At 46.3% G+C, this 19,218-nt stretch overlaps 1 protein-coding gene across 15 annotated transcripts in view; it reads right to left on the bottom strand.

The window, feature by feature from the left end:
• FRMD4A (FERM domain containing 4A) overlaps positions 1 to 19,218 on the bottom strand; it is a 664,082-nt gene that overhangs the window by 34,832 nt on the left and 610,032 nt on the right. For all 15 annotated transcript variants that reach the window (XM_021064221.1, XM_021064222.1, XM_021064223.1 and 12 more), the window contains one exon: positions 3,524 to 3,657. In XM_021064221.1, coding sequence (XP_020919880.1) covers positions 3,524 to 3,657 — 134 coding nt within the window. The remainder of the gene's footprint in view (positions 1 to 3,523; positions 3,658 to 19,218) is intronic.

The following is a 19,218-nucleotide window of genomic DNA, read 5'->3' as shown; positions in this document are numbered from 1 at the left end:
ACATCCCCCCCGCCTTCAGGGGGACAGGTGGCGCTTGGAGACAGAGCCCGGACCTGGTCTCTGGTCCCAGATCAACACAGATGTTGCGCAAAGACCCAAGGGGCTACTCCAACAAGAAAGAGCTTGGCAGGCTCTTCGGGGGAACATCCGTCACCCACGCAGAGAGCTTTTGTGCTGGGCTGCCTCCCACGGCAGGAAAGGCCCCGATGATCAGGCTCTGGGCACAGACCGAGCTTCCGGCAGGAGTGATAGCGCTTCTCTGCACCCCTGGCTGCATGTGTGCCCTGGGGAGGGTGTGTGCACGTTGGGTGTGCGTCTGCACACGCTGGGGTATGTGAGTGGGGTGCACCCGGCACGTACAAGCACGCCCACTCCCCGTGATCCTGGGCCTCCTTCCTCCTGCATTCAGGCCACCGGGAAATGAACGCTCCAGCTTTTTGTTCTTCTGAGTAAGCATTTCGGAGCACAATGGTCGACTCTTTTGAGTATGAAATGCTCTGCAGTTTTTCTTCCCTGTTTTCTTCTTTTTTGAACTTGGTTCCAATGTCTCCAAAGTAGTTATGTGTTGATTCTGCAACATTTTTATCTGCTTCCCTAAAAGGCTGCCTATAAATAGCATGGCATACTGAGGATATGATACTGTTAGGACTTTTTTTTTTTTTTTTTACCTTGAAACTTAGAGAAAGGAAGGAAAAGTTGTTACAAGGGCCACTGACTGATAGCGGAGTCTGTGGTTTTAAAACCAAGTATCTTTCTTTTTTCTTTTTAGGGCTGCATCCATGACATATGGAAGTTCTCAGGCTAAGGGTCGAATTGGAGCTGCAGCCGCCAGCCTACGCCACAGCCACACCAGATCCGAGCTGCATCTGCAACCTACACCCTAACTTGCCGCAATGCTGGATCCTTCACCCACTGAGCAAGGCCAGGGATCGAACCTGCATCCTCATGGATACTAGTCAGGCTCTTAACCTGCTAAGCCATAATGGGAACTCCTGAAACAAAATAGCTTAAAAAAAAAAAAAAAGAAAAAAAAAGAAGCTACTGATTTTCCACCATCTGCTTGATGGTATTTGAGTCCAAGCCCTGATTCTCCATATTTAATCTGATTTCACATGTAACCAGGGCCACATGGGGAAGGAGGAACTCAGCACACCCTTGCGGGGGGCTCGGTTCCCCTTATATTCTTAGGTTGGTCACATTCTGCCAAACGTCCCCACTGCACCTCATTCTGGCCGCCCTACACCCCAGGGGACAAAGGGTACCCAAAGCTGAGGGCCGTGGTGTGTGACAGAAAGAGCAGGACAAGACAGAAGTTCTGGAGTCGGGAGCCTGCGGCGGGAGCCGGCCCAGAAGCCTGTGGCTGCTTCTTGCGAGGCTATTTCTGCCACTCAAGTCCTGTTTTCTGGTGTCGACGTTATGAAAACCGGGAGCTCTGTTTTCCTTATCTTGCTCTGATTTTTAAGGGAGACACGGAGACCTTTAACAGACAGGTGAACCTTGCCTGGACATGTTGTGTCAATTTAGGGAGGCGGATTCCCTGCTGGTTTTAGGGATGGTGCCTTTATGGAATATAAAACAAGGCTTTACAAATGATTAAATGCACAGACTTAAACCCGTGTTTGTTCAATCCTTCCAGCATATTCTTCATAAAAAGATGGCTAATATTAACAGTATCACAGAGCACAATTCCCCCAGCCCGGCCAGTTTGCTTTCCTAAGATTTGCAATGGATTTGCCCTCATATGGGTCTGCTTTGAGCCGGCTCCAGTTTAAATCAATCCAGAGTGTAATTAAGCCAAGTTGAACTGTAACGTGATCTCACGCTGCGGCCCCTTGTTTCATTCTTCCTGGGGGAAGGCATGGGGGGGTGGGGGGGAGCAGGGCTCTTCGATGTAGTCTGGGAACCTCTTTACCCTCCCTTTTCTGCACTGGTGATCAAGAGAGCTCCTTGTAATGTTAGACGCAGGACAATCTCTCTGGAGGGCTCCCACCCCAGCATGTCTGTGCGCGAGCACATGCACACGTGTGTGCATATACACATGTGCGCAGTAACGAGAGTGGCATTGAAAAAAAAAACAACCACCAAGTCTTAGAGTTCCCACTGTGCTGCAGTGGGTTAAGAATCCAACTGCAGAAGCTCTGGTTGCTGTGGAGGCTCGGTTCGATCCCTGACCTGGCACAGTGGGTTAAGCACCTGGTGTTGCTGCAGCTGCGGCTTAGATTCAATCCCTGACCTGGGAACTTCCATATGCCGTGGTACAGCCATTAAAAAAAAACAAACAAACAGAAAAAAAAAAAAAAGCAAGTCTTCAAATACATAACAAAGTGTTATAGAATAAGCAGAGGTGGTGGAAATGGACATTCAAATAAATAGAGACAATGCCCTGCCACGGCCTGTAAATCCCAATGAGACACGACTCTGGTGTATGGTGTATGTATGCTTGCGGAAGCATTGCTTTGCATCAAATAAAAGATTTTTTTTAGATCATCACACTGAAGGTTCATTTAAAAAAAAAAAAAGTGAAAGATACACCAGGTCATGAGTTGCAAAGGGGATGGTACAACAAGTGAAATCCTGATTTCCTTTTTTTTTTCTTTGTGGCCATCCTGAGGCATATGGAGTTCTCGGGCAAGGGATCAGATCTGAGCCATAGTCATGACCTAAGCTGCAGCTGTGACAATGCCAGATCCCTAACTCATTGTCCCAGGCTGGGGATCGAACCTGGGTCCCAGAGCTCCTGAGATGCTGGCCATCCCGTTATACCACAATGGGAACTCCTCTGATGTCTTTACTGATCCCCAATGACGCTTCTCAATATGCTTTCCAAAGATAAATATAAAATACACTCAAGAGAGACAAAAGCCACCACAGTGATAAACTCAGGCTGAAGATCTTAGGAGAAGAGTGGCAAACCATTATACCCAACGGGGTACTATCATGAGGAAAGGCCTTATAAACTACGGGAAGCACACAAATACTGTTGTTTACAACTGTTCTTATGACTTGTCATTTGGCCCCTCGTGGGGCCCCATTTGGGATTCTGCCAGACTGCTTTCACCACTGTCAGTGTTTCATTAAGGTCCTCAGCTGATGTCTCTGATGGGGCTCATCCCAGGGGCTGGGGGTTGTCAACATGTGTGTTTCAGGAGAGATCTTATTCCCTCTCGTGTGTGTGTGTTTTTTTTTGGGGGGGGGTTATGGCCACTCTCACGGCATATGGAAGTTCCCAGGCTAGGGGTCCGATCAGAGCTGCAGCTGCCAGCCTACACACAGCCACAGCAACACAGAATCTGAGCCACGTCTGCAACCTACACCACGGCTCACAGCAATGCCAGATCCTTAACCCACTGAGTGAAGTCAGGGATCGAACCTGCAATCTCACGGTTCCTAGTTGGATTTGTTTCCGCTGCACCGCAACAGGAACTCCTTCTTCCCTCTTGGGTTTTTATGACGCCCACCCTTGCCTTGTATAAATATGTGAAGAGGAGAGATGAGGACACAGACAACACAGAGGGCCACTCACCGCTTCTCGGAGGCAGAGTTTCTTCAGCTCTTCCAGCCGCTGGCGGAGCGTTTCCTCCAGCGCTTCCTGCCTGGATTTCAGGGCCGCCAGCATGTCCTTCTTGGCCGACTGAGAGCTATCTGACTCCTGAGAACCTGTCAATCAACAGTGGGGTTACTAGGCTGGCTGACAAGGGCACACACATCTGGACCATAAAGGAACTAACCCGGAGCCCACGCTGTGGCTGTGGGATTCAGCCCAGGCACCTCAGGGGTGTGGAAGGAAACAGGTGCTCGGAGGGCCAGGCATGAGGGGTGGGTTCGCAGCCCTTGATGTCATTTGTAGCTAGTCGGGAAGCCTGGCAAGAAACCGTACACTGCTGAAAAAGAAGTTTCTCTTTCTTGATTATCTTAAGATATGTCGCACACATGTTTTAACTTCGCTGGAAAGTTTTGTTTTGTTTTTTTGGCTTTTTGGGCCACGCTCTTGGCATATGGAGGTTCCCAGGCTAGGGGTTGAGTTGGAGCTGCAGCTGCTGGCCTATATCACAGCCACAGCAATGTAGGATCTGAGCCTGGCTGCGATCTACACTGCATCTCATGGCAATGCCAGATCCTTAACCCACTGAGCGAGGCCAGGGATTGAACCCGCATCCTCATGGATACTAGTTGGGCTTGTTACTGTTCAGCCAAGACAGGAACTCCTTGCTGGCAAATTTTAACTTTTTTTTTTTTTTTTTTTTTTTTTTTTTTGTCGTCTGTGGGATGCAGCAGCTTGATGTGTGATCTCAGTTCCCAGGCCAAGGATGGAACCCAAGCTGCAGTGGTGAAAGTGCTGAGTCCTAACCACTAGCCTGCTGGGAACTCCCTTAACAGATTTTTTTATACCATGAAGGGGAAACTAAATTTTAGGGCAGTAATTTAATACATAGTTTCAATTTTTTTTTCATGTAAAAATGGTTTTTTTTTTGTTTTTTTTTTTTTGCTTAGGGCAAAGATAATGCATGTTTATCATAAAAATTTTGACAATGTAGACATGTATAAAAATAACTCATAAGCTAGTCACTCAGAGATAACCACTGCCATGCATTTTCTTTTGTCCTTTACAAAAATTTTTTTATGGCCACACCCGCAGCACATAGAAGTTCCCAGGTCAGGGACTGAATCCAAGTGGCAGCTGTGACCCATGCCACAGCTGAGTAATGTCGGATCCTTTAACCCACTGTGTTGGGCCGGAGATCAAACCTGCACCTCTGCAGTGACCCAAGCCCCTGCAGTCAGATACTTAACTTACTGCACTATAGCGGGAACTCCTCTTTTGGCCTTTTTATCTAAGCACATATACTTTAAAAATAAAATTAGATTTTTAGTATATTTTTTAAAACTCAGTACTGTACCCTAGCAAACTCCTTCCTAATAAGAGTTATACATATTTTTACATGCAGCACAGAAGCATCTGCTTGATGATTCAACTAGCAGACTACGTGATAGGAAACCTTTGCAGAAAGCAATCTATCAACCAAACAAAGGAAAAGAAGCTGAAATGCCAACTGGGAGAGATTTAGGTTAGACCAGAAGAAGAATTTCTGGGCTGCACTGTTTGGATTCTGAAATAGGTTTCCTGCAGTGAAGCTATTATACCTTCTCCACCTGCATGGGTAAGACAGGGCACCTTGATGCCTTGGAAAAGGAAACGCTGGTTATTACTTGGCTTCTAGTGCCCATGGAGAGGGGAAGTATAGGAATGGATGGGCATTACTGGGTGAGCATTCAAGAGGCTCACATCATGCCATCTGTAAGAGCATCAAACAACATCGAATGCCTAGGATTAATCTAGGGAAAGATGTATAAGATCTCTACTGTGAAAAGTAGAATACTCTTAACAGAGAGCATTTATTGTTAGAAAAAAAAAATAAAGACCTCTAACAACCGAGAGAGATACTGTGATCACAGATTGGAAGCCTGATGGTGCAATGATGTCCATTCTTCAGGAACTAAACAAAGGGATCATTGCAACCCTAATAAAACTCAAGTGGGATTTGCTGGAGGGAGGGGAAAAATTGCATTTCCTTAGGAAACATTTTGGGACAATTCAGTGAACAGATGACAGATTTGAGAATAATCCAGTTGGAACTCTCAGAGGCCACTATTCTGTTTTGTTTCAGTGGTAAAGAAAGCGTCTCAGAATTACAAGAATGGACTTCTTGGCTTTTGTATTAAAAAACCCTATGATGCTCAAATCATCCCCATAAATGCATGATGATTCTACTCTCTCTTAGGCTCTGAGCAGCAGTGTCCATCTTCCCTCAACTACCATGCACCTAGGTTCTTACAACTTTAATACTCCAGAATTCTCAAAGTTGAGGTACATTCTGACTCCAACTTGGACTCCCCTCCTCCAATGCCATTCTAGCTTGAAAGAGAGTATCCCTCACTACAGAAATGCACCATCTTTATGGCTCCACAGCAGCTAGTACATATTAGCTTAAATAAACAAATCAATGCTGTCAATCATACACTTGGATGCCATAGTTAAGTTGTAGCTCATCTTGATAAAGGAGTCTGGTACCTGTAAGTTCATTTTTACAGCCATACCTGTGACATAAGGAAGCTCCTGGGTTGGGGGCTGAATTGGAGCTGCAGCCGAGGCCTACGCTACAGCCACAGCAATGCCAGATCTGAGCTGCCTCTGCGACCTAAGCTGCAGCATGAGGCAACGCCAGATCCTTAACCCACTCATGGAGGTCAGGGATTGAACCCACATCCCCACAGACACTATGTTGGGTTCTTAACCCCCTAATCCACAATGGGAACTCCTGTAAGTTGTTCCTTTATAGAATCAACTTACAAACATTTAATCATTTTTGTAGCTCTTTGTGGATTTCATCACGCTTCAACTGCAGGTTTCCAAATTTAAGAGCAAACTCAAACAAAAGCCTCACTCTCACGAAGGCTCCATAACCTCATGGTTCTCAAATACTAAATCCATATGGCATCATACTCATGTGACACATGGCTGGGCATTACTACATGCTGCCCCCTTTATCAAACAGTTCAGGGTTTCTACGTCCCTAAGTCAATCCCCCCGAGCTAATTCATCCTGAACTACCTCCAGTGTACCTCCAACTAATATAACACAGCTAAATCATCTTGAGTCTTAATCTTATTCCCAAAGTCGGAGTCACCAACCACAGGTGAGGATAGGAAAACTGAATGAGGTACCCTCTATTCCATCATCTGAAGAATTAATAAGAATGTAAAATAATATTGGAAGGAAGTCAGACTTTATATTAAAAAAACAGACCTGGAGAAAATTGGGTCCAAGAAGATTAGAGGATTTCTAGCCCAAGTGAAAAGTTGTTTTCCTTCTCATCCCGCCTAACCTCTCAATAGGAAATGATGCTTTATGAAGTCAAATCCAAGAATGAACTAAAGTCACGACTGGTAAAAATTGTCACATTAAACTCTGGGTGGTAAAGCACATTTCTGGATGACCTGATCTCTACTTACGAGATTAGTTAAGCTTTGGTCTTGAGTTCATTAGTGTTACCTAAATTGTTATTATTTATAATAATTAGCCTAAATACCAAACCCACAGAAGACAGAGTGGATGGCTCAAGAGGCCTTCTCCATGTTTGGCATCACTACGGCTGGCCGGCTCTGTCTTTATTTCTGAAGTTGCTTCATGAGGAATATGGAGCCAGGTATCAAGTTAAGTCTTTGAAAAGTGAGTGAGCTGGCCTGGCCCGGACATGTAGCTCTCCATTTTCGTGGTAACTGGATTGTGAGAAGGTAAAAGGATCTGGTTTTGAGGCACTCTAAGCTAGTCACTAGATAGGGGATCTTGGGTAAGTGCCCTGTAAAGACTAATGAGATCAGGAGTTCCCACTGTGGCTCAGTGAGTTAAGGACCCAACACTGTCTCTGTGAGGATGTGGGTTCGATCCCTGGCCTCACCCAGTGGGTTAAGGATCTGGTATTGCCATGGGTATGGTACAGGCTGCAGCTGTAGCTCTGATTGGACCCCAGGCCCAGGAACTTTCATGTGCCACAGGTGCAGCAGTAAAAAAATAAAAAAAATAAAAAAATAAATAAATAAAACTAATGAGATCATGCACATTCAGCATTTAGCACTGGGCCTGGGACAGGTAAACCCCCAGTATCTAGAGTAGATGTCACATGAATGAGTGTACACAGCCACACATGTACACACTGGGTAGAGTTGGAAAGTGAAAATGATTGCAACAACTTACTTGCCATTGATCAAGGAGGCATTTGCCAAAGAAAAGAACTCTCTGCAACGCAGGCACCACTCAGGTGCCAAGGCTTGTCTTTAGAAAGAGCAATGGAGGTCTAGGAATTGTTTTCGAATTCTGTTTCTTGAGCCCCTGGGTTTGCTGTTATGCCTTTGGGGAGGCTGTGGATGAGGGTAAGTCAGGCTTAATGAGGTTCACAATGTTCTGGAGCCTCTACTTCATCCTCCTCAAGCTAGGGCAGTTCTGTACTGGGGGGGTCTTGTCACCTTGCATTTGAAAAGAGGTTCCCGATGTCTCTTTCTGTAAAGGAAGGGCACTGTCTGGGGAAGCGCTCTGAGTTCTCACAGAAGCTCTCTTTCAGAGCCTGTGGGGCTGTCACCCGCCACCAGGCAGATATGGCAACCATGAGGAGAGGTGGCTGAGTGCCCTGTGACAAGGATGCCAGTAAGAGCCAGAGACAGAAACTCACGGACATCAGAGGAAGGAGCCCCAAATGCTCTCTGATGTTGATGTCACCATCTCCACAAATGCCCTCTAGACATCCCCCAAATGGCATATGTGACATCTAAGAGGTAGGTGGAACAGAGAGCCAGAAGTCAGGAGGCAGAGATTCATTATTAATCCCCTCAAGTGACAGAATAGAACGAATCCAAGGAGAGACACAATCAGAAGAGCCTCAGGGCCACAGGAGTCATGTAGATTAAAGATTCCTGAGTACTTCTAAAAGAATTTTAGACAGAGAAATAATTCCCAATCGGCACCTAGGCTTGGTCAACTGTATAAAAGCTCTCGGTTACTATGACTTAACCATTTCTAGTTATGTGAACACACATGTGCCTTTTTTGCATGCAACCCTACTCCAAGGTTATACGTTTGCTATCTTAGAAATTAACAAGATGGAAATCTTCCATCTTTGAGAAGAGCAGAGAAGGATAAAAGAGAACCAGATTTCCAACATACGTCAGCTATGAATTGGTGTCAGATTTCTCGTAGTTAACCTCTCAGAGCCATGGTGTCCCCAACTAGAAAATGACCAATTAACCAACCTCCAACATTCCTCCAAACTTGAGGAAACTACTACTTAATAAACAACATACTCAGGCAGTTTCCTCTAGCCTCTAGCAAATCCTTTTTGCAATTTTTACCAAGGAACCTTACATGCAAGGCCATCTTCCTCCCCTTTTCTTTACCATTCCTGCCTCTGGAACAGACAAGCATTCCTTCAACTTTGGTCCTTCTCCCAGTGACTATTACAGTTTGCTTCAAATTGAAAGGAAATGTCTAATTATCGTCCAGCACCTAAGGATTTCCCTCTGCATCTTATCAACAGACCAAAGCATCTTATCAACAGACCAAAGCAAATATCAGTACACTTGAGTATTAAGGTAGAGTTTCATCCAAGCTGTGATTGGGATTAATGAAATTCCACGATGAACTGAACTTCTTTTCTGGAGTCAGGAGGGTGAGATATCAAAATGTATAGATTGACCAGACAGTGGCCAAGTGCTAGGAGAGAAGGACCATCTAAGCTTTATGAATTGGCACAGGAATCAGGGAAAATGTGGGTGATGTGAATATTTTAAAAAGATCTAAGTAGCACATAAATACTTTGTGCTTACTGTTGGTCAAACCCAAGCAGCACCATGTTTAAAGGAAAGAGGGATATGACTACACCTTGGGAAATCTCAGCTGGTCTTGCAGCCTCCGGAGCCAGAAGCATAACCATCTAGCAGTTTAGAGTTAACGAGTCTGGGCTTGTGTCCCAGCTCTGTGACTTACTAGCTGTGAAGACTTGGCAGTGTTACATAACCGCTCTAAATCTGCTACTTCCCCTATAATGTGGGAATGAAAACAGAACTTCTTCAGCAGTCGGGAGCATCAAGTGAGACCAAGCTTGCAAGATGCTTAGAACAGAGCTCAGAACACAATGGGCACAACATGACCGTGGGCAGTTGTTTGCAGTAGCGTCCCTGGCCTTTGCTAAGAGTTGGCACCCTAATTCCCGGGAGCCTCATCATGTAAAAAGAGGAAGAGTGGAAAGGCCAGAAGCATGGAAGGCTGGTGGTAGGAACATGTGCCGGAAACTTGGGAGAAGAAGGGGAAGGAAGGGGACTTTACAGAACTCCTGACAGGAGCATCTCCTGTGTGCTATTCATTTAATCCTCACAAAACCATTAACTCCCATTTTCAGAGAAGAGGTCGCTGGGATGGAGGGAGGCAGAGCTGGGATTCCATCAGGGCTGAGTTTGGGCTGTTTCATCTTAGAATGGAAACACCATGCCTCTGACCTGGCGTCATAAACATGGCTGGTGTGCAGCCCTATCTGCCTCTCCAGCCTAGCCCTGCCTGCAGTACTGCGTGGATGAACACAGAGGCAGCCAGGAGGAAGGGATGAGCCAATGAAGAAGACGTCTCAGAAGCACCTTCTGTGAGCCAGGTGGGGGAGGGATGGGGGCGGGAAGACAGGTAACAGGATATGGGTCCAGCCATGAAAAACTGTCCAGCAGGAGGAAGGAAGAGACAAGTCATGCACTTGAATGGAGAGGGGGCAGCTACCATGTAAGGGGTGAGCCCAGGCCCGGGGCCATTTAGACAATTACCCTGATGGGCTGACGGTGATCTCTTTCTCTGGGGGTGGCTAGGTCTCTCCCTGTTCCACTGCCAGCAAGACTGGCTGCAGACTAGTTCTCTGGAAAACCTTCCCTCCCAGTTACTGCTCAGTAAATTTCTATTTGAATGATCCCAGGTCGACAGTATCTTCTGTTTGAGGCTATCTGACTGTGTTTCAATCCCCATTCAAAGGATTTTATAGAAATTGGTCATGAAGAACCTGGCTGCTGAAGAGAGAGACAAAGCTCTGACCTCAGAGAAGACAATTCCTGTCCAAACCCAGCCAGGAGGGTTGGAAGGATGTACTCAAGGTCAGAGCCACCATCAGTGGGGAGCTGGAAGCTTGTGTGTCAACCCCCAGATGCTGTCCATGGAGAAACATGCTCTCGTGTTGCCGGAGACATGGCAAAAAAGCACTCTGCCGCCTGAGTTTCCTTTGGGGCAATCCAGGCTGTACCGAGTGGGCAGCTGGTTCCCTGGGACAGGGGGTGCAGGAAAGGCCAGCACACACCAACAGCAGCTCCCCTTCTAGCTAACAAACACAGGGCTGGGGTGGAGAACTGGCTCCCATCTTTTTTTTTTTTTTTTTTTTTTTCTTCCTTCCTTTTTAGGGCTATACCTGGGGCATATGGAAGTTCTCAGGCTAGAGGTCGAATTGGAGCTGTAGCTGCCGGCCTACGCCACAGCCATAGCAATGCCAGACTCTTATTAACCCACTAAGTAAGGCAGTCAGGGATCGAACTCGTGTCCTTAAGGATACTAGTTGGGGAGTTTCCATCATGATGCAGCGGAAACAAATCTAAGAATCATGAGGTTGCAGGTTTGATCCCTGCCCTCGCTCAGTGGGTTAAGGATCCAGCATTGCCGTGAGCTGTGAATTAGGTTGCAGATGTGGCTTGGATCTGGTGTTGCTGTGGCTGTGGTGTAGGCTGGAAGCTGTAGCTCCAATTTGACCCCTAGCCTGGGCACCTCCATATGCTGCAGGTGCAGCCCTAAAAAAGCAAAAAAAAATACTAGTCGGGTTTTTAACCCATTGAGCCAAAACAGGAACTCTTCCAATCTTTCAAAAGACTCTGGGCTACTCTGTGCCGGATGTGATAAAGCATCCTCTTGCAGAGAATGCTGTCAGGAACTGGGGCTCATCTGTTTCTACACAGATGGAATACGGATGACCAGCCCGCTGATCTCAGAGGACAAAAGGCGTGCTCTCCTCCCTGAAAACAGGGGGAAATTCCAGACAAACAGTACCCCCAAAGAAGAAAGAAATCTGTTGTCCTGAAAGGGAAGGAAATGACAATCTGTCTGTTTAACTTTGAGGGGGAAAAAAGGAAAAAAAAGGAAGAAGGCATATTCCCAGCAGATCTGTAAAAGCTGTAAAGGAAAAGTTTTGGCAGACACCCCAGGAATAAATAGGAAGGAAAGGTCTTAAAGCCTTCTCTATGCTCAAGAGCTATTTATTTGCCTTCCAAATCCTCAATGAAGAATTCCTTACAGAGGAATCCCGGGGTCCTCAGAGACCACGGGAAATAGAGCCACATAGCAGATGGGGATAAATGGGGCACCTCTGGAGAGCATCTCGGAATCAAATGCGATTTTTTTCTTTTTTTCACATGAAAAGTGAGTGCTTGGAACTCTTGCCAGTAGGGTTGAAAATTTAAAAAATCAAACAGTTCATGGAAAAGAGCAGTGAAACGGGGGCGCTTTGAAAAGCAAGCATCAAAAGATGGCAGCTGGGAGTCTCTGGGCCTCAGGGGGAAAAAAAAAAAAGGGTTCAGGGAGTTCCTGTTGTGGCTCAGCGGGTTAAGAACCCGACATACTATCTTTGAGGTTGTGGGATTGATCCCTGGCCTTGCTCAGTGGGTTGAAGACCTGTCGTTGCCGTGAGCTGTGGTGTAGGTCGCAGATGCGGCTCAGATCTGGTGTTGCTGTGGCTGTGGTGTAGGCTGGTGGCTACAGCTCTGATTGGACCCCTAGCCTGGGAACCTCCACATGCCATGGGTGCAGCTCTTAAAAAAAAAAAAAAGAAAGAAAGAAAGAAAAAAAGTGGTCAGTGGGGTACTTTTACCAAACGGTGAAGGGCACAAAAATAATTAAAAAGAGAAAGGAGTGGGGGAGGGACAGAGAGAAATTGAACAACTGATTAAAAAAAAAAATTTAGCAGCATCTGGTAAAATACCTCGTTGGAACCAGTGTTAGGAGTAACTCACAGGGGTTCCATTTCCTCTATCGTGAAACAAGAAAGCTTATCTTTCTGGCTCCAAGATTCTTTTATTTGACGGCAATATTAGGAGGGCTGGCCTCAATAAATGGGAAAAGAACAAGGCCTGTGAGAGGGGATAGGAATATTTCTTTTTCAATGTTTAAATCCCATTATTTTCAAAGTTGTTCACTTAGGTTACAAATGATCATTCTGTCCTGGTATTCTTTTTTTTTTTTTTTTTTTTGCTTTTTATGGCCACACCTGTGGCATATGGAAGTTTCCAGGCTAGCAGCTAAATCAGAGCCGTCACTGCTGGCCTATGCCACAGTCACACTGGATCCAAAACATGTCTACTGGATCCAAAACATGTCTGCGACCTACACTGATGCTTGCAGCAACATGGGATCCTTAACGCACTGAGCAAGGTCAGGGATTGAACCTGCATCCTCGTGGACACTTGTTGGGTTCGTAACCCGCTGAGCCACAACAGGAACTCCCTGTCCTGGTAATTCTTCAGCAGGCAAATATTCCTTTATACCTGGAGGTTTCAATATATCAGCATAAATTAGGTTTCAGTGAGAAATTTTTACTGGGTTTCTATCACAGGGTGAAAGCGCAAAGGGACAAGCCTGCTACCTTCTGCGCACAATTTCGACTCAGGCCCGTTGAAACATCTGCATAGCCAGAAACATCCATTCCACCAAAAGAGATTTTGCAGCCTCGGCTGAATGCACAGTCCAGTATAAACACACCCTGCAGAGGGCCAGCCTCCTGGTGGGGCTGCGCGCTGAGCCCACCTGCAGAGCGCTAAGCCGATGACCAAACCCTTGACAGGGCCCTGGACTCCTGTCCATCACGTGACTTGAGAGGAGAGGGGACAGACAGAACTTTCGAAGGCTGGAGAGAAATATAGGGAAGAGATAGAGCGACAGCCAAAGAGAAAGGCTGAAGACGAAAAGAAGAAGCAAAAAGTCCCCAGACATCATGTGATGACTACCAACTTCAGGCTGTGTATTTCGAGCTGAATATAACCCTGGCCGTCAAGCTGGCAGACGCCTATCAGATCAGCTCTCTGGCCTGAGAGCTGGCACCCTCATTGTTACATTAGTTATTAATAAACTTCCCAACAATGGCAGGAAGTGCTCGCGGTCAGAGAAGGGGACCGTGTGAAGAGCTGACTCATGCATGGAGACGGGTCCGGGGCTGGGCAGCCCTATGCCTGGTACAACATGTTTTCCCAGAGCGGAAAGGGTCAGGGCTGGCGGATCACAGCACACTGCAGGTTTCTGTGCTTTTTTTTTTTTCTTTTAAGCCAAAGATCCATCACCACATTCTTGGCAATCCCGCTCTTCACAACGAAGATGACTCAACCGCCATGTCATTAATTGCACAGCTCCATTCCTATTTATAGACACAACAGGCTGTTTTGTTTTGGAGAGAGTGGGTGGCTTCGGCCCCTGTATTTCCATTCAAGGAGCCACCATCAGTCTCATTGTTCTGTTTCTTGAAGAAAGGATGTGCGGCAACATTTTTTTTGTGTTTGGGTGGTTAACACATCAACCCAAGAGGAGCTGCAGAACATGGGGGTATTCCTTAAGCCAATTTGTACCATTTTCTTCAAATAGACTGGGGGGGGGGGGAATCTATCTCCCTGAGTCCCTACTCTCCCACTGAAATCAGAACTGTTGTGGGATGGCACATTCCAGAAGCAATGCTAGGATAATCCTACACTCCCCCACCCTGTCTCTCTCACTTTCAGAGTCGCTATGGAAGACCATGCACAAGGTTGCTTTTTTTGTTATTCCATTTTTTCCTCCCTCTCCAATCTTTTTTGAGATTTCAAGAAATGGGGGGGGGGTGCTGGTAAAGAAGAGACGAATAAACCCTTTCAAGTTCCCACAGCAGGATCTAGAAAGCTTGTCCTGACCCCTGAAAACATCATAACCAAATGGCTTGATTACACAATTGTCCCCTCACACTCTATCTGAGCCTCCCCCCTTTCCCCAATTTGGAGGCTCTCTTCGGGCAAAGTGAATACAAGGCCCCTGCTTACATACCTTGCAAGTTAGCAGCCTGGCTGGGGACCCAGGGGTGCATCACCTGTAAGGAGACCAAGATGGGGGGCGGGCTGGGAGCTTCTGCGGGCTTGGAGGAGGGGGCTGTGCCCTGAGCTGCCTCAACGTGCCCTCTTCCAGGGGACCCTGGGAAGGCTGGGCCATCTCTCAGCAGATGTGCTCTGGGACAAGGATCCTTACATCTTTTCAAAGCCTGGCCACCAGAGCCCCTTCACAAAGGGTCTGGGATGTGGGATCCATAAACTTCCTAGGGCCTGAATCTCATCCAGTCCTAGATCAGGAGCTAAGGGTTTGATCCCTTTGCTCCAGCACAGCTCAAAAGGCTCGCCACCTCTCAGGGCCTCAACTAGGGCTACGGTTGCACATGGGACAGCTGAGAATTCAGGGGGTCTGGGCCCAAAGCCTCAGTAATTCATTTCAACTCTGCGGAACTTTTTTATTTAGGCTATTAGTAACTGTGGACTTTTGACTTCTTTTTTTTTTAAGATGGCACTGGCTTTAATTTTTTACTTATTTTTTTCTTTTTAGGGCCATACCTACAGCATATGGACATACCTAGGCTAGGAGATGAATTGTAGCTGCAGCTGCCAGCATATGCCATAGCAGTGCCAGCCAGATCGGAATGCCATCTTTCATCTACGCTGCAGCTCACATCAAAGCCAGATCCTTAACCCACTGAGCAAGGCCAGGGATCAAACCCTCATCCTCATGGATAGTAGCTGGGTTCATAACCTGCTGAGCCATAATGGGAACTCCCTACACTGGCTTTTATTTTAACTTTGAAGTTACATATTTCCAAATGTGAAATTTTTTCTTTGTACGGTCAATCTGATCTGACTGGGAATATACTGATTTAAGAGCCTAAGCAATGGACTAACTTTAAGGTTACTTAAATGCAAAGGTGTTGACATCAAAGAGAAAAGAAAATTCAGTCGCTAGAATCCTCAGAACTGAGGCTGTAGGTAAAGATTAATATAATGCTTTTAAATTTATCGACATCAATGACATTTCTTCCTTCTTTAGCATCTGGGACCTCAGGTACCTTTAAAATTCCCGAAGCCCAGGACTTGCTAATGATGTGCGCTTGTCAAAGAGGAAAGTCACCTTCAAAGCTGTTAATGGTTGGACATATTTTATCTCCATTTTACGTCAATAAATAATATGCCAACTCTTTGATGAGAGAAGCTATAATTTTTTTTTTTCTTCTTAGGGCCATACCCTCGGCCTATGGAAGTTCCCAGGCGAGGGGTCTAACTGGAGCGACAGCTGCCAGCCTACACCACAGCCACAGCAATGCCAGATCTGAGCCACGTCTGTGACCTACACCACAGCTCACAGCAACACCAGATCCTTAACCCACCCAGTGAGGTCAGGGATCGAACCTACAACCTCATAGTTCCTAGTTGGATTCGTTCCCACTGCACCACGACAGGAACCCCAGAAGCTATAATTTTTTAAATGCAAAGTGTATAGTCCCTAGCAAAGTTCAGGAGCTGGAAAAAAAAATGTACTGTAGAAATATTACAGTTCTACTCAATGACACCACAACCTGGGTACAGACACGGGTGGAAGGATGAATGAAAGATAATGAGTATGGATGCTATTTGTGGTAGAAGCTTGGCCTGAAAAGATTAGCCTTGGAAGGTCTGATACTATCATGACAAAAGCCATACAATACAATTTGAGGGAAAATGAAGGTAACAGGTATATGAGAGATCTTGGCAAGGATCAAGATACCATACATCCAGGAACATAGAAGGTTCTTAAAAATGCAGCCCAGGCAGGATTCCTAACTGCTTTCCTCAAAATTTAATTTCAAACACTGGGCACTATGTCTGGTCACTTGTGATGGAGCATGATCATGTGAGAAAAAAGAATGTATACGTGTATATGTGACTGGGTCACCTTGCTATACAGTAGAACACTGACAGAACACTGTACATCAGCTATAATGGAAAAAATAAAAATCATTATAAAAACAGAAAAAAAAAAACCCCAAAATTTAACTTCAATAACTGTGTATCACTGAGATGAGTCTTGGTGATGAAATTTTGAATTTACAAAAGCAGAGGCAACAAAAATAACAGTAAACAAGTGGAACTGTCTCCAACTAAAAAGCTTCTGCAAAGGAAACCATCAACAAAAAGAAAAGGCCACTTACTCAATGGGAGAAAATATTTGTAAATTACGTACCTGATAAAGAGCTAATGGCCAAAATTGATAAAGAGCGCATACAACTCAGTTAAACCAAACAATCCAATTAAAAAAATAAACTAAACAATCCAGTTTAAAAAAATGGGCAGAGGATCTGAACATTTTCTGCAGAGGACATACAGATGGCCACCAGGTACCTGAAAAGATGCTCACCATTATTATCATCAGGGAAATGCAAATCAAACTCAGGAGATACATCTCGCACCTGTTAGAATGGCTACCATAAAAAAGCAAGAACAACAAGTGCTGGCAAGGAGGTGAAGAAAAGCAAACCCTCGACCCTACTGGTGGGAACGCAGATTGGGGCAGCCGCTGTAGAAAACAGCGGGCGGTTCCTCCAAAAACTAAAATACAGAACTACCCTAGGATCCAGCAGTTTCACTTCTGGGTATTTATCTGAAGAAATGAAACACGACCTTGAAAAGATATCTACGTGCCCCTGTTCACGGCAGTGTTATTCACAATAGCTGAGACATGGAAGCAACCTAAGTGTCCACCTGCAGATGAACGGGCATAGAAGTGGTGACTACACGATACACATCACATGTACACACGATTATTCAGCCATAACAACAAAAAACACGGCATCCTGCCTTTTGTGACAACATACATGGACTCTGAGGGCACTGTGCTGAGGGAAGCAAGCCAGACCGAGAAAGATAAATGCCATACAATCTCACTGATATGTAGACTCTAAAAACAAACAAAACCCGAAAACCCTAGACTCAGAGTAAAGAGAACATCTGGGCAGCTGTCCGAGGCAAAGGGTGACGGTGGGCCAAAAGGTGAAGGGAGTCAAAAGCTACAACTTTCTAGTTATGGAAGAAATGAATCGTGGGTATATAATGTAAAAAAATTTAAAAATTTAATATTGTGTCCTGAGCACCTCCTGGGTCTTCGGCCCTGGGCTAGACGTAGGCAAAAGGATTTTCCAGTGATGTCGTGTTTCTCAAAATGCTTTTCAGGCATATTTATTGGACACCATCTTTCTTTTTTTAGCACGAGGCAGGAGAGGAGGGAGAAAAAAATTGGTGACCAAATCGGCTGGGTTATTTGGACCCTAATTCCTGAACGGAAGGCGAGGGCCCTAGGGTCTGGGAAGTGTCCTAGTTAGAGGGTTTAAATCAGGGCCCTGTCTTATTCTGTGGTTGTGCATCACTGAAAAGCCTCTTGGACTTGCAGTCGGGGAGGGGGGGCCAGGGTGCACAGGATGAAAAGCACAGTGGGAGGCTGGTCCAGATTTTCCCATGTCCCTTCAGGTGGGACTGCAAGGCCCTGCCCAGTGAACGTTTTTTCTCCTGCACAGGAGATGCTAGACAGGAGGCTCCCGCTGTGGCGCAACGGCATCAGCAGCATCTTGGGAGCGCTGGGGCACAGGATTGATCCCCGGGCCTGGCACAGCGGGGGAAGGATCCTGCGTTGCAGCTGCAGTTTTGTGGGCAATTATGGCTCGGATTCCTGGCCACCCCTGGAATTCCATAAGCCAAGGGGCAGCCAAAAATGGAAAAAATAAAGAAGTCAGACGGGCAGCCACCACAGCCCTGGGGGGAGCAATGACCAGATCCACACACAGGGCCTAGGAGTTCCCGCGTTGACTGAGGAAACCCTTTCCATGCATGGTCCTTCCCTCCACTGCCCCTCGGCCTTTCCCAAGTCGGGGGAGAGAAGCCTCCCTGTGGAGCCTCAGCTTGGCATCTGCTGTTCTTCAGGATCCAACCTGATCCAAACTGGGCTCAGTTTGACGTGCTCCCTGACCTGGTCACAGGCAGGGCTCACACATGCCTCCCACCTGCTCCTCCACCCAGCTCTCCTCTTGCTTAGCTGTGCAGCAGAGGGCTGGCAGGAAAAGGGCTGAGGGCCTCAGGGCTGCACACAGAGCCACTGCATAAGCAGGGAGGGCAAGAGGCCTCGGCTGCCTCTGTCAGCACCCAAACAGCTGTGCCTGGGGTCCTTACCACTAAAGCATATTAAAAAAAAAAAAGCAAAAACTGCATTAATATCCTGGGATAAAGATGCTTATATTAGCTGTGAGAGTGGATTCAGCAGGAAAGTTTTCTTTTGATTTCTCTTCTAACCCATAGGATTGATGATTAATGTCGAGCTGATGGCAGTGACAAAGAGGAAGTGCTAGCAGCCTTAAAGATGCCTGGATCTCTCTCATTTTTTTTTCTTTTTCCGCCGCATATGGAAGTTTCGGGCCAGGGATGGAATCAGAGCTGCAGCTGCCATAACACTGGATCTTTAACCTGCACCGCCTCAAAGATAAGGCTGGATCCTTAACCTGCTGTGCTACAGTGGGAACTCCCTGGATCTCATGTCTGACAGTCTAGTGAAGTTACTGGCATGTCAGAAGCTTGGAACTC

Source organism: Sus scrofa, chromosome 10 (genome assembly GCF_000003025.6).
Source record: "Sus scrofa isolate TJ Tabasco breed Duroc chromosome 10, Sscrofa11.1, whole genome shotgun sequence".
In the NCBI taxonomy this organism is placed as follows: domain Eukaryota; kingdom Metazoa; phylum Chordata; class Mammalia; order Artiodactyla; family Suidae; genus Sus; species Sus scrofa.
The sequence above is the reverse complement of the archived record's forward strand: the minus strand, read 5'-3'. Positions and strand labels throughout refer to the sequence as shown.